At 40.6% G+C, this 16,038-nt stretch overlaps 1 protein-coding gene and 1 long non-coding RNA gene across 2 annotated transcripts; one reads left to right on the top strand and one right to left on the bottom strand.

Moving 5' to 3' along the window:
• Positions 1–3,440: 3,440 nt before the first annotated feature.
• LOC118413726 lies at positions 3,441–7,146 on the bottom strand. The gene is made up of 5 exons (XM_035817255.1): positions 6,304–7,146; positions 5,829–5,932; positions 5,341–5,441; positions 3,708–5,015; positions 3,441–3,493 (listed from the first exon to the last, which is right to left on the bottom strand). Exons 1-5 carry the CDS (start codon positions 7,000–7,002, stop codon positions 3,441–3,443), a joined length of 2,265 nt encoding a protein of 754 aa, XP_035673148.1. The 5' UTR covers positions 7,003–7,146.
• A 3,450-nt stretch (positions 7,147–10,596) lies between these two features.
• Positions 10,597–15,113, top strand: LOC118412877. Its single transcript, XR_004830833.1, has 4 exons — positions 10,597–10,741; positions 11,546–11,686; positions 14,141–14,206; positions 15,030–15,113. It is a non-coding gene; the product is annotated as an uncharacterized LOC118412877 (long non-coding RNA).
• Positions 15,114–16,038: the final 925 nt, after the last annotated feature.

The following is a 16,038-nucleotide window of genomic DNA, read 5'->3' as shown; positions in this document are numbered from 1 at the left end:
CGATAACCTTTTGTTTCGAATTCGAATTCAAGTTCGAACAGTCAAAGGGAAATAGACATGTGAAGCCTAATAAGTACGATTTCACAGTCGCAGTTATTTGCACATTACATAGAGTTTTCAGAAGTTGCGTTAATTTAGGTAGGTATTCTTCATATTTATTGGTTATGATAGACATAAACCTTAAAGTTGATGGTCTCCTCTTGCAACAGAACTTCATTATAAAGTTTATTAGGAGAACTCTGTGTCAAATAGATATTAACGTTAACCACCATCCTGAGTAATATAAAAGACAATTAAAATTTGAACAACTTCGTACACCTGTAGACACCTTCCTGCTGGCTGTAAAAAGTTTGGAGACGTCATGGTTAAGATGACGTCATAACTTTGTTCAACTTCGGACAACTTCGTACACCACCCGGCTGACTGTCCAAAGTTCGGATGACGTAATGGTTAGGATGACGTCATAACTTCGGACAACTTCGGACAACTTCGTACACCACCCGGCTGAATGTCCAAAGTTAAGATGACGTAATGGTTAGGATGACGTCATAACTTCGGACAACTATGGACAACTTCGTACACCACCCGGATGACTGTCCAAAGTTAGGATGACGTAATGGTTAGGATGACGTCATAACTTCGGACAACTTCGTACACCATCCGGATGACTGTCCAAAGTTAGGATGCATAATGGTTACGATGACGTCATAACTTCGGACAACTTTGGACAACTTCTGCTATCTAACTTAACTTAGGACAACTTCGTGCATTTCACCCTGATACTGGACCTGATACTGGACATGGGTGCAAAAACAGATTGTGACTCCTAAGTCCGGCAACTTTCATGTTCGTCAACGTGATCTATATCATATAAGTATGGGACGAATTGATAGTACATAAACAGTTGACTGTTTGTAAGAATACATGACGTCGTATATGTAATGGTTAAGATGAAAAGTCAAGAACTCAGAGGTCCTGGATCTACGTCTCGAGGCATGCCCCGGTGCTGTACCATTGAGAAACGCACTTAGCACACAAATGTTGACAGAGAGAACCGCGCTATATATATATAGGACCATTGCCGGAATTGACCTTTGCTTACCTAACAACCCGACTACAAATATCATAAAGTTCATTCGCCGAGGTCATATGGTATGTTGTCAGCAAATACATACACAAATATTTGCACACCAACAACACGCACAGACAGACACACACACACACACACACACCACACACCTCTCTCTCTCTCTTTCACACACAACACACGCACACGCGCGCGCGCGCGCGCGCACACACACACAGACACATACACACATACACAGAGCACTCATCATATGCATATAGCCTCTCACTTAGAGGATGAATAAGTACAAAAGTGCCAAAAGAAAAATTGAAATAAAAATATAAGTAGTATATTTTTTAACTTGAAACAAAATATATACACAATGATTCTAGGTAGAGAAATTTTGCCTACAACTCTTCATATTTAGATTTACACTTTTGGTACCACGAAAGAGTCAAAATGAATTTTTCAGACTTTAAAAAGACATCGCTAAATTTTCTACTTGTATTTATGTCATAATCAAGACTGATCGTAACGCATAATTGAAAAGTATGCTATATCCTGTCGTTGATAAACTGTTAACAATTGTTATGCATTTGTTTCCCACCATTTATTTATGCAAAGAATTAGAATCTTGGAGGACCGTAGCCATAAAAAGCGATTAGCATTCTTGTAATCATTGCTTGTACTCTTTTGCCTTAAAAATTACAAATGTTAACCAATGCCAGGTTCTGGTAATATCAGGATTTGTCGATTTTTTCCCCATAGATAATTCGATACATCGTCAGTGACTGTTCAAAGTAGCTGACTGTTTTTTTTAGATCACCAAGAGTACCCCAATACGATTCTAGGTTGTTTAGTAACGACGCAAAGTCCGCATGTGCCGTGTTTTCTCCACAGATAGTTTTACAGATCGAAAGTAACTCTTCAAAGTAGCTAATTGCTTTTTTCAGATCAAGGTTACACCAATACGATCCAAGGTTGTTTAGTAAGTTGGCAATGTTCGGATGTGCCGTGTCGTCTCCATAGACAGTTTTACTCATCGATAGTAACTCTTCAGAGTAACTAATTGCTTTTTTCAGATCAAGTTTATACCAATACGATCCAAGGATGTTTAGTAACTTGGCAATGCCCGGATGTGCCGTGTCGTCTCCATAGATAGTTTTCATCATCGGTAGTAACTGTTCGCAGTAAAGGATTCCTTTCTTGTAATCGCCGAGTTCACTCCAAGACGAAGCGAGATTGTTAAGTGACGCGGCAATGTCCGCATGTGTTGTATTTTCTCCATAGATAGTTTTTCTCATCGATAGTGACAGTTCGAAGTAGCGGATTGCTTTCTTGTGATCACCGAGAGTCGCCCAAGACTCTCCCAGATCGTTTAATGACTTTGCAATGTCCGCATGTGCCGTGTTCTCTCCATAGATAGTTATCCTCATCGATAGTGAATGTTTGTAGTAGCGAATCGCTTTACTGTGATCGCCGAGTTCACTCCAAGACAATCCCAAGTTGTTAATTGACTTGGCAATGTCCGGATGTGCCGTGTTTTCTCCATAGATTGTTTTCTTCATCGACAGTGACTGTTTGTAGTAGTGAATCGCTTTACTGTGATCGCCGATATCACTCCAAGACGATCCCAAGTTGTTAAGTGACGCGGCAATGTCCGGATGTGCCGTGTTTTCTCCATAGATAGTTGCCCTCATTGATAGTGACTGTTCAAAGTAGCGGATTCCTTTGTTGTGATCATGGAGTTTTTTCCAAGACAATCCCAGGTTGTTTAGTGCCGTGGCAATGTCCGGATGTGCCGTGTTTTCTCCATAGATAGTATTCAAAATCGATAGTGACCGTTCGTAGTAGCGGATTGCTTTCTTGTGATCGCCAAGTGCTCCGCAAGATAATCCCAGGTTAATTAGTGACTTGGCAATATCCGGATGTGCCTTGTTTTCTCCATAAATACTATTGCACATTAATAGTGACTGTTCGTAGAAGTTGATTGCTTTCTTGTGATCACTGAGACGACTCCAAGACAATCCCAGGTTGTTTAGTGACATGGCAATGTCCGGATGTGCGGTGTTTTCTCCATAGATAGTTTTCATCATCGATAGTGACTGTTCCAAGTAACGGATGGCTTTCTTGTAATCGCCGAGTCCTTTGCAAGATCCCCCCAGGTTGTTTAGTGACGCGGCAATTTCCGAATGAGCCGTGTGTTCTCCATAGATAGTTATCCTCATCGATAGTGCCTGTTCGAAGAAGCGGATTGCTTTCTTGTGGTCTCCTAGATCACTCCAAACCAATCCCAGGTTGCTTAGTGATCCGGCAATGTCCGGATGTGCCATGTGGTCTCCGTAGATACCTCTACCATCCACTAGCGCAGCTTCTAGATGGTGTTTTGCTCTATCATACAGGCATAGTGTTCTGGATATTCGACCTCTACATTCATGGGAGGTATCGAAGATTGTCGTTTTCAATACATTTTTCGGTTTGACCCTCAAAATGCCTGGCATACATTTCTTCAAAGGGATAGCCCTGCAGTAGTATCTAAAAAGAACTTGGATGTCTGGAATGTGGAATATTGAACTTAGTGTGGAGTCAGATATCTCTGTTGCCTTTGAATGGTATTTTATTTGTGTAAGAGGGGATATACTGTCTTCTTGTCCCCCGTTGTTTAGGTATGTTCTTAACCGCAGCTCAGCTGAGATACTGGTCAGAACCGTCAGGTGGGTTGCATTCTCTTCGTGGATTTTTTCCATTTCCTTTAGTTTATCTATGATGTTCCACGCGCTGGCAAGAGTAATCTGACAGCACAGAGCTAGTACTTCGATGACAATGCCAGGAAAACGATAAATGTCTTTCTTGACATTTAGCAGTTGACCAGTAGGCTCATAGGAAGAAAACTGCTCAATGTTATCCAGTAAGATTTGTATCACAGACATTCTGGACATGAAATGTGAGAGTACATCATCTGTGACGACTTTGTTAAGTTTTCCCATATAAGTCGTCACGAGGGCCTCTTCTCCTGTTAAGAAAACAACCCGCCTGAGGATGTCTGACAAGTGGTACCCTTCTGCCACGGAAACGTCTAGTTCCTGAAACTTTGCCATTTCGGCAGGGGTTTGGATAAGGCTTACGGGCCGCTTCCTTTTCGTCTCGTCTCTTCCAAACGGGGTCTTGCTGGCCCATGGCATGAAGCCGTCAAAAGCAAACCCACGCGGCGTTACAGAGTCAAAGAACCAGTCTTTCTCCGGATCCTCGGATAGAAAATCGTTGAGTGACGGGATGGCCATGGCTGGGAGAATGGTCTCTCCGAGGTTGATGACTTTCAGGTGTAGGTAGTGTGTGAGATTTAGGAAGTACCGCCGTGTGTCGTCATTGTCCTTCCCTTCCTCAATCAGAATGGCGAACTCCAGGTCAGAGTAAGGTGTGACCAGTTCTGTTGCCTGTGAGCCCAACCCGATGAAAGCGTACTTACAAGGAGGAGGACCGAGTGTGCCAATGCACTCATCAACAAGGCCTTGGATAAAACTCTGTCTATCTCTGGCAATGTTCTTGAATAGAGACTTGACTGCTTCAGCTCTCTCAGCCTCGACTGTTATCATGACCGGGTCATCCTCGTCGTATTGGTACGGGTTGTGTTGCTGATCGATGGCTTCTAGTTGTGACTTAGCGCGCGTGCGCATCTCTTGTAATCGCTTCTTATGACCTATAGCCAAATCAGGAGGAACGTGTTTTGTTTCTACATTTCCTGTGTAATAGAGAAACAATTTTTCTATCTCCTGTAGTTTTTTTGTCACACTATGTTTGTTCTTGTCTGTTCTTGCCATGGCTGCGTTGTACAGAGCTGCTGCCTGTGTGAATTTCCTACCTTCTTTTGCTGTTTTACTTCGCTGGACGTAAACGTCACCAAGTCTGGACAGGCATTCAGCCTCCTTACCTCGATCGGGTTTGCTCGGCTCTGTGTTCACATGAAATGGAGAGGTTATATTTTTTTAACATTTGACAAAGTTTTACTTTTCGCAAGGATACACCATTTACAAGAAAGAATGCTTACGGTAAAAAAAATCTTGAACTGATGACACCATTTTGGAGACAAAAATAATTTAACTGCCTGATGTTATGTGATGAGAACTTTCTTATTGTAAAAATGTTTACTTGCTAATTTGCCCAATTTTTTGCTAGAAAGTGACTTAAATTCCAATTTTATGGGTAAAACTGTCTTGTCCATCAACATAATCGAAGAGGAAGCTTGGTAAAAAAAGTTGCACAGTTATATAACATACTGTGAATCTCTCTTAGAGCAGACGCAAAGTTCTGTTCTGCCACGTCCAGCTTCCCATCAGTCAGTGCGCGGTCCCCTGTGGTCAGGTACTCCTCGTAAGATCTGAAGTGGAGATAGATTTTGAGGCTTTTAATTTAATTCTTAATTTTTAAAATTCTTTTACTGATAGTACAGAAGGAGATATCTTTATACATAGTAATACATGCAGTCCCAAACGCAACTTATACACACATAGCAAATGAGGTGTTTACAATGCGGTCCAAAACCTAAAGTACCTGAATGATCACAGTGCAACAATTACCATGGCACAAACTCCCAAATAGTTTGCTGAATCTCAGTGCGCAGTTTTGTGCCGAGCAGTAGATACTAGAACCAATAGAAATCTCCAATTAATTGCTTGCTCTAACACTGGCTTTTGTGACACATATCGAGTGTGTTTACCTTTTATCAACTATTAGCACTAGCGACAAACCAAACACCTGTGCTTACATAGACTGATGGCCCTTGACATCGCTGACGTCAGTGTTGGGTGACGTAATCGGGAAGTCCCGTGAAACGTGACCCTGCTGTTGTTGTAATCTGCGCTTTGGATTCTACGATAAGAACAATCATTAGGACAATATTGGTTATTCTACAATCTAAACATCATGACAAGAAAGTAAGATTTCCTTCAACACAGTCATGTAAGACGTAAACGAAATTTTCCATCTTCGACAATTCAATATCGTTGACATGAATTTCATAGTAATCATGATCAACGCATTATCAAATTAGCATTGATCAATACATGGTTTGAATTCAAGTCAACGTGGTCACTATCAGGTCAGTCGATATTCAACTGCCATTAAAATATTTGATCACGCCTGATTACGTTGTAGTTTATTAAGAATGTGGAAGAATTAGTGAATGCTTAAGCCATAAAACACACATCATGTATTTCCATATTTGTTTTAAGGGTGGTTACCTTCTTTCCTGTCGTTCTCTTTTGTCTGATTCTTCCGGTGTACAGTAAGCGGTGAATGAGTGCCACTGTACCCTGGAACCGCTCACACCGTGCCAGTGCAGTGTTGTACAGAGCAGTGGCCTTGGTCAAACATGTCGTGTCTCTAGTTTCTGTTCCTCTTTTCAGGTACACGTCGCCGAGACTCTTGATCGCTTCCGCCTCTAACACATTGTCGTCGCTTACGATCCCTTCTACCATCAATCTGGTATATTCAATATGCAAAAAGAGGCTTTTGCCGCTAACAGTCAATCTTCTGTCTATATCTAGGAACCTCTCTGCTACATTAGGCAGCGAACAAAGTTTCCTGAGGCTATCAAGGGGCTCATAACTACTTAAAACTGTTAATCGCTTCCCTAACCTTAGTTTTTCTGCAAAGTGGTAGCGATGTTCAAGACTTTCTCCCACATCTGCGTCGTTACACCGGATCAGTGCGGTTCTGTACAACACCATGGCTCTGTCAAACATTTCTAAGTTCTTGTCCATTTGCCCCTTTTCCAAGTTCACGTCGCCTAGACTTTTGAGCACCTCCACTTCCACACACCTGTCCATGTTCGCCATGGCGTCCTGCAGGGCACGGAGGTAGTCTGTCTCCGTACGCGCTAGTCCGAATCTCTTACTCTTGACGTCCACTACGCGAAGTTTTTCGCAGACCCTCAACATTTTGGGTACTGGATGATTCTACAGTAAGAGTTTTACATTAATTTACTTAAACAATGTTAAAAGTGGACAGTACTCAGACGGCACCAATTTTAGGCTGAACATAGCAAGCAACATGGCGGACTATTAACTACGCAGCAAACAGGTATAAACTGGTACGAAACACTTCAGACTTTGACCCTTTATCAGGAGGTTTGTGTTTGTTCCCCCTTGTGTGACTGAGGGGGCAAAGCTAACAGGCTCCATGTAGAATGACTTTGTTGCCAGAGTTATTGTGCAAGGGGGTCGTGTAGTTAGGACCTGATGAAGTTCCGCTTAATGTATCCAAGTTTATCAACAGTTTTTTTTCCTCAATTTCCTTTACTTAACTTCCGGGTCTGACCATTACCATTTACAAACACTGAGAGGCTCAACATATTCTATGCAGAAGTAAAAGTAAAATAAAATAGAATGTGAAGAATTATGATACAACAAGCTCCTCCAGCAAAACATCTGTGTAACAGCTGTGTCTATAGATATAGGTCAAAATGATATATATATATATATATATATATATATATATATATATATATATATATATATATATATATATATATATATCATTTTACGATCACATATATATATATATAGATCATATATATATATATAGAAAACAGTTTATTTCTGTTAATTGGCCACTGATTACAACTAAATGCATCTTTCCATGTAGATTATTATCTTAAGTACATTTCAGCCAAGAACAATGCAAACAAGTTTGAAAGTCCTATCATGGAATTCAGTGGATTTCTGTACTTTCCTCATTAATTATGCAAATTAGCTGTTGATTTGAATAATTAGCATTAAATTATGTAAGTCGTCACTTAGGCTATCTACCACTAAAAAATCACGACCACAGCATGTTCAGAACACAAGATGTAAAAAAATTGAAGTTTTGCTCGACCTTCGTTGTTTTGACCCCTACCCACCTACCAAATATTATCAGGATCCTTCCAAGGCTTCTCGAGTTGCATTACACAAACAAACGGACGCACACACTCGGCCCGCTACCGTCCTAACGGAAAATGATATGCCAACTATTTTCGGCCACAACCTTCTTTTCTGCAAACGCTACTCAAATGCCAAATATCATGAAAATCCATACACAAATTCTTGAGTTATATGCTGTTGGAATGGATTTATGAACGTTCCTCATTAACTATGCAAATTATCTGCTGATTTGCATAAGAAGTATTACATTGTGTAAGTCATCACTCATTCTATCTACATACCAAAAATCCTGATGATCCGTCAACACGTTCTTGAGTTATTCTCGTCCAAATTTTGAAAGGAAATCGGTGCCTGCAGTTCCCCAAAAGCCGTTAGGGTGTCCAAACTCACAGCAATTACTCTCTGTCTCAAGGGCTATCTACCACTAAAAAATCATGACCACCGCCTGTCCAGAACACGAAGTGTATAATTTAAAAGTTTTGCTGCAGTACCTTAGGCAGCCACTAGAGGGCCCATTATCAAACTTGACCTTCGTTTTTCTGACACCCACCCACCTACCAAATATCATCAGGATCCATCAAGGGTTCTCGAGTTATCTTGCATACAGACAAACGCACTAACATACAAATCCTGCTACAGAACCCTAGGTAAGAGCCAGGTAAACCATTTTCGCACTTGACCTTCCTCTCCAAAAACGGTACACACCTACCAAGTTTCGTGAAAATCGCCCAGCTGCATTTTGACTTATGCTGCCCAAAACAAACCCCAAAAACATACCAAGCTTGCTGCAGTACCGTAGGAAAACGCCAGGTAAACCGTTTTCTAACTTGGGATTCCTTTTGACAACCGCTATACACCTACCAAAAATCACAAAGTTCCATCCACAATTTCTGGAGTTATATGCTGTTGACCTACATACAGACCCAAGTCAGCAATAACATTATACTCTTCTTGGCGAAGAGAATGATGTTAATATAATGTTTGCAAAAGACATGTGAAGCTACACATCTTATCAAATGGCGTTTCTAACAAAACAAATTCTTGTAAACATTGTAGATAGTTGGAGATTCATACATTCTGTTCCGTCATACTCTGTATACATGTACTAGTCTATCATCTAATACATTTACTCCGAACATCTACTTGACCAGAAATGAACTTTGTCGTCATAGATTTGTACCGCTTAAAGCATTTCTTACAAGGACCGCTAGAGGTCGCTTCCAGTAGTTGAAAGAAAAAAAAAATATGACGCCATTCTTGTTTTGTTAGCACGGGACAGGTGGTAAACTCCACGTGGAAGTAATGACACTACAAAGGGTGACGTAATCGGTACGAATACAGATCGTGCGGTATATAAGGCACGGTTGTCAGTTCATAAAACAGAACCTGACATATTTAGGGTTTTCGAGATTAAATGAAAACTGGCAGTGTGTACACGTTAAATCTTACCGTTTACGTATGCTGCACAGTTTTGTCTCAATGTTTTCTGAAATGTGCCTAGTTGGTTGGTATAGAAAGGGTGTTTGGTGGACAAAAAAAACAAATACCATATTTAGATCGGTCCTGAATTTGACTGAAAATCCAAATCTTTTATATCATATGAGTAATGATTGTAAGATCAAACTTTCTGTCTTAGGGATTCGCGCGGTCTACTTAGTGAGTCGGTCTCTTAGCAAGTAACCTTGGAACTTGAGTACACTATTTGTAACGGCGTTGCATTCATGACGAGTTCTCTATCCCTCTTGAAATCTGTGTTTTGGTTTCCAGAAACCTTAGCTTTAATTTGATATGTAACTTAATGTTAGACTCTGATAGCACTGGCATAGCACTGGCATAGAAAATGTTCACTCTGTTGAAGACCCTTCGTCTCGTACGTTCTATCATGGAAAGAGGTCGCCCAGCGTGTTGTCGACACAGTTTGCTGGTTGGTGTAAACTCGTTTCTCCTCAATTCAGCTGGGGAACTTTGGTATCATTGCAAAGGCAATGAAATGGACTATGACATGGTGGAATTAGATAATTGGATCTAAGTGAATTATAAAACATACCAGCACAAATAAAATGGACCAAAAATGCTAATGTTTCAAAAGCCATAATGCCACTACAAAATCCACCGGTCCTGGCAGGCTATTCCTGCAGTGGGAAGCAATCAGTTGATAGACTTCCTAGGCTCCTCCTGCATTTCCTTACATGGACTTCTACGAGTGGCTACCTGTCCGGGGACCCGGCGTGCGTGAGCCCAGACGGCCCAGGGACACGTAGCACGTCAGTCATTTCTTTCACAGTCGGGGAAATATACCTATTCTTGCTGGAATAACACAGATGCATCATTGCATGTTTACAAGTACCTGTTACAGGGGAGGGGGGCCTAAAAGTTTCAAAGTAAATCACACAACCAAAGTTTTTCCCTGATATTTTGGCTTTATTTAATCAACCGACTGAATTTAGAGGACAGGTAGTAGCTCCCAGTGTTCATACATTGACCTGAATTGACTTAACACTTACAAAAACTATTCACAAAACCACAGGAGTTTATCGCAAATACACCGCGCGGTCATTTTGTTCTCAAACGTCATTCCTGCCTTGCGTAGTTCTAAGGCCAATGATTCCCCTCTAAAACAACCTGTCCCCACCCATTTTCCTGCATTTTCCTTAGAATGGACTGATCCGTATGGGGAATGATGTCACCCGCCGGCACATCCCAGACGCCTGGGGTCAGGGCTGAGGGCAGCTCAGGACCTAACCTCTGACCACGTGTATGTTGACATTTACTTTTACTTTACGTTCAGTCCTTTGCTCGTTGCAACTATATATATATAGTAAATCCTGTTATTCAACTCGTAACCTTGGGACAATTCGCGGCAGCCTAACTCAGACTCTGGACATACGTCAATTCCGTCACATCGTCAGGATTTAAATATCGCCTCTTTTCGGCCAATCGGTGAGTATTTGGTACAAGGTGCTTTTTTTAACGAAATTTTAACGAATGACCAGTAATACAATCAAACTGCATGCTGTGCTATCCAGCGATGAGCTTGACGAGACTTGAATTACGCAGATGTGTCGAATTATGCTGATATGACTGAAACGTGAGGAAGTTTTCTGCCTTTAAGAATTCAAAGATAAGTTACAGTTAAAGGTTTCTTCACTGGAATTGTGGAAAAAATGTGCAAGTGCGACACAGTCTGATGTCTATAGGCCGTGCGTCTCATTGCACATAGTTGAAGCGGTGTTATGTAACCCATGCCCGCAGGCACGTAACTGTTACGTAATTAGCTACAGTGTCCAAAAGTTAAGGCAAAGCAAGGGCAGACTGAAGACAATTTTGGATTTCAATGGGAAACAAGGCTAAGACACAACGTTTCCTATTAGATTTCTAAACTTGAATTTATTCATGAAAGAAATTTTCTTCAGGATCACTTCAGTGTCACTGACGAAAACTAGTGGACGCTAGTTAAAACGTCTGACGGTTTCAAAAGTCATATCCAGTTTCTTGTGTAATTGCTTTTTTCGCATATCTTATTACCTGGATGTCTAAACTTCATCGACACACCGTACAGGTAAAACCATGAAGAAGACTGCAGTCATCTTGTTGATCGTTGTCCTGACTGTACACCTGGTGTCCTATCTTTATGTCGTAAAGAAATACCGCCGACGCTTCATAGTCATTGTTCATCGCCTAAAGCGAGCTATGCGGACAGGTATGTTTAAGTTGGTTGCCTTCGTGTGTAGTCAAAAGAGCGTATACGTATCTAAAGTCCGTTTGAGGTCCGTATCGACATTTTTTTCATGCGCAGTCGTACGCACAATACGCGCCTCATACGAATCTCAATCGTTTTGTGTCAGTTTAAGGTACACCTACTACACTGTACTGGTGACAAGCAGCATTTTCTAAGATAGGTCACGCAACTGATCACAGTTTGTCCGTGTTTGACCCCGTTGTATTCTTGTAAACAAATGCCTACTATGCAGGAAAAAAACCCCTAAGACCTACGTATAATGTTTTTACTTTTTTGGCGACGCCTCAGGGGCGAGCCTAATAGTTTTGCGACCGTTTGACGAGAATTCCCAAAATCTCGTGAATTTGTCAACAGGCATGTGTAGTTGCATCATCCCTTTAGAGTGGAATAACTTGGGAATGGGTTGACGGATCCTCATGATATTTTGATTGTAGATAGCTTCAGAGATGCCATTCATAAATAAGTGCAAAACATACAAATCGCGGGCTATCTTGCATTTTTAATGAGAAAAGTTTGTAAATACACTGCATTTCATGTAAGAATGCTGAAAAATATGCAATATGTAACTCCAAAATGGAGAAATATTTGGCTTACTGTTAAGGATATATCCGATGGGCAAAAATTCCCGAAATTCCACAGCAATTCGCCCGCGCGTGTGCAATTGCGCCATACTTTTGAAAGGGAATAATTCGGGCAGGGGTTGACGGATTATCGTGATTTTTTATGTATATGAAACTTTGGATATGCCTTTCAGAAAGGGCTAGTCATGCAAACCAGGGGCTAATTTGCAAACCAGGGGCTAATTTGCATAATAAATGAGCACAGTACATGTATATTAAGCCACAGTATTACTACCAGGGCAGTTAAATATGGTAACTAGAAAAGTGTAGATTTTTCGTGCATTGCAAAATGACAGCTGTGGCTTTCCAAACATCGGCAGCTTTTGGTCCCTTTATTTGTGTTTTTGTTTTACAAATAAAGTTGATCCCGCTTGTTAACACCACAGTGTGATAGTCCATTTCCTCACCCTCAACCCTATTCAGACCGGGCTTTTTTGGTCATCCCTGGACGGGGGGGGGGGGGGGGCTTTTGAGGCCCTCTTCTTCTAAGTCCTATAACTCTTGAACGACGTGCGATAGGGCCACAAAATTTTTAGGAAATGATGTAGACATAATATCTGACAATTATTTGACGTTTGACGTTACCTTGACGTAATATGACGTAATTATGACGTCATCAGTTTAATTGTACCGGCCGGACCCATGAAAAAAGGGTATTCGCAGAAAACTTCAAGTTTTGCTCCAAAAATGTAATAGCAAGTGCAGATAACAGAAAAAATAATGTTTGTTACGACTTGTGTTGCCAATAGCAACATCAATGACGTCACAATGACGTCATACAATGACGTCATGCACATCTAAGATACCAGTTTGGCTCCGCCATACTATATCCACCTCCTTGAATTTTCAAAAATACGTTTTTGCAACAAATAATCACAAAAGACAATGGAAATAGACTAAATACATTCATTTAGATGGTTTTTGGTGAAAAATACCAGTTATTTACAAATTCTAAGGGATAATAAGGTAGTTATTCTTGATCTGGCCATTCGGTCCGCCATCTTGGATTTTGGGCTGATGACGTCATCAAATTAGCATAATCTATGCATATCTAATTATGAAAGATATTCTAAATAACATAAGATTTTATTTATGTAAAAAATTAGCAGCAATATAGCAAATAAACATGAAAAATACATTGTTAAAACCGAAATTTGCGATTTTTGGCAAAACAGCCTGTCAACAAACGGTTGCCATGGCAACACAGAAACATGGAAATTTGTCAAACTTCGTGAATTTGTTGCCAACAATATTTTAGGGAAACTCACTAAATTTGGTGGCTCTAGCATAAGCCGTTCTGGCGTTATAGGACATCAATGTTGGCGCAGGCCTCTACCCCAGCAAAATGTACAGTTTTTAAACAAACTTTTGAGACCCACTTAAAACTGTGTATCGTACACGTATGACCACCAAATCTTCAGAGAATGATAAACATGTAAAACTTAATCCTCACAACAAAAAAATTCCCCACCCTGGTCAGAATAGGGTTAGTGCAAAACGTAGTTCTTCTGATGTTTTGCATAAATCATGATAATGAGTTGGAATTAGAATATTCCTCTTACATTCTTGAAGCAATGTATCAGCGATGATAATTGGAAATTGAATTTTATTGAACAAAACATTTCGGGGTCCGTTTGGACCCCACTGGGTCATTTTAGTCGGAAAAAAAAACAGTTCGGGTGCTTAAGGTTTAAAAAGGATGACTTTAAGACCTTAAAATTGACCTGAAGTGGATGCGTTAGATAGGGGACCTTAATTTTCTCTGAAAACTACCATATTGCTGTATTTTGTGCAGGTGATGAACCAGTGAAAGATCTTCCCGATCAGATTCCCCAGAGCCCGGGCGGAGAAAAAGGCTGAGGTATTATTATTAACACACGGTGCACTTTGATTTTTACACTCAGCATGAGACATCTTTGTAGTGTTAAGTTAGGGGCACAACCCGCCGTACGTGCATTTAGCCCGTAAGTTTTTTGGAAGTCATGTCCGCCACGTTTTTCCGAAAACGTGGGGAAGAACTGGCAAGAGCAGGGTGAAAGCAAATCTCAACGCACGTCTCTCGCACGGTTGCGCAAGCTAAGGTGTAAGTATGTGGTCTGCACGCCACGCCTGGCCGTGAACCGGTTGCGTGCATCGTTCGTTGCGTTGTACGTGCTTACAACGTACAATCTCTGTGCGATTGCCCACGCTTTGGCACTTAGACACCACGGCGGGTTGTGCCGTTAGCTTTACAATCACAGTGTAAGTTACTGTTTACCAAACGCATGCACAGTCTAACCAACACAATAGCCTAGTGGGTAGAGTGTTCGGCATGTCCCGATTAAAAAAAAAACACCGAGTCGTATACCAAATACTTGGAAAATCGTACTGCTTTCCCTGCTCTTTGAGTGTATATGGCAATAAAACACACTATATCTACAAAAAACTAGCCCCCTATTTAGGTTTATGTACATTGGGATGGACACCACCCTACACAGAGAAAGATATGGATAATTTTGTTTTGACTAAAATTTTCGTCGTTTTGTACATCTTTCAGGGACTATTGCTCCTCAAATCTCTCTATATTGGTAAAATCTATATGTTAGTTTCGAAGCTCCAAACTATATCTACTAATATCGTCCATGTAATCAAATCAACATTAGCCTTCAAGGCCTCATTTTTGAGACATCATTTTCATTTTCCAGGATGCTGTTCATCCACAGCTGTAAGCACTGGACCCACTACCTTCACCAGACGCCGTGAACAACACCAATCCGACTGATCGTCCAGTAATGCTTCACTCCACGATCAAACATAGCTTTTATGCTCTGTCTGTCTGTCTGTCTGTCTGTCTGTCTGTCTCTCTCTCTCTCTCTCTCTCTCTCTCTCTCTATATATATATATATATATATATATATATATATTTGCATATATATATATATATATATGCGGAGATTCGTCCATCTTACGTTCAGAATGACCAAAATGACTTTTAAACTTATATTAGTTGACAACTTCATATCTTATTACGAATGATATGGACTTTTTTCTAGTTTGATGTAAGTCACCTGGACTTCTTTGTACTGTTGCAGAGATAATCAAACAAGCTTGGTGTGCGTGGAAAAGTTTTGAATGTTTTGTTTACAACAGATAGGAGATGGACCTAAAACACATTATATATATATTTGTCATAGGAAGCCATAGGTTTAAAAGGTAAAGTGACAATGCATGCATGGACATTCGCATGAAGTAATAATGAAAATCTAGCGGCTTTTTTTTCAGTTATCCGGTTGGAAAGATTTTAACAAAAACGCCACTGCACTTCCAGAACAAGCTGCTGTGGGAAACCTGTGCAACTTTTTAATGACATCAAAAGTCATTTGCCACCAAAAATCCAAATCGCAGCATGCACAAGTTTAAAAAATAAATAAATAAACATCTTCTGCTACAGTATCAGGGAAAGCCACCAGAAGGCCAATACTTGACCTTGACAAGTCACACATCCAGGTAATAAGATACGGCAAATGATAGTTTTGAAGTTGACATCTGTTTGCCAAAGACGAATATGCTTACCAAATGTCATTAGCCATGCATGGCTTCTTCAGACAAACTTATCCGGAGACTCAAAAATACAGACAAACACGCCGAAAACAATACCTCCGTTTTTTACGTAGGTGATGAGAGGTAGACACTGCTGAGAAATGTGTTTGATAG

The sequence above is a fragment of the Branchiostoma floridae genome, chromosome 4 (genome assembly GCF_000003815.2).
Source record: "Branchiostoma floridae strain S238N-H82 chromosome 4, Bfl_VNyyK, whole genome shotgun sequence".
Classification (NCBI taxonomy): Eukaryota; Metazoa; Chordata; class Leptocardii; order Amphioxiformes; family Branchiostomatidae; genus Branchiostoma; species Branchiostoma floridae.
The sequence above is the reverse complement of the archived record's forward strand: the minus strand, read 5'-3'. Positions and strand labels throughout refer to the sequence as shown.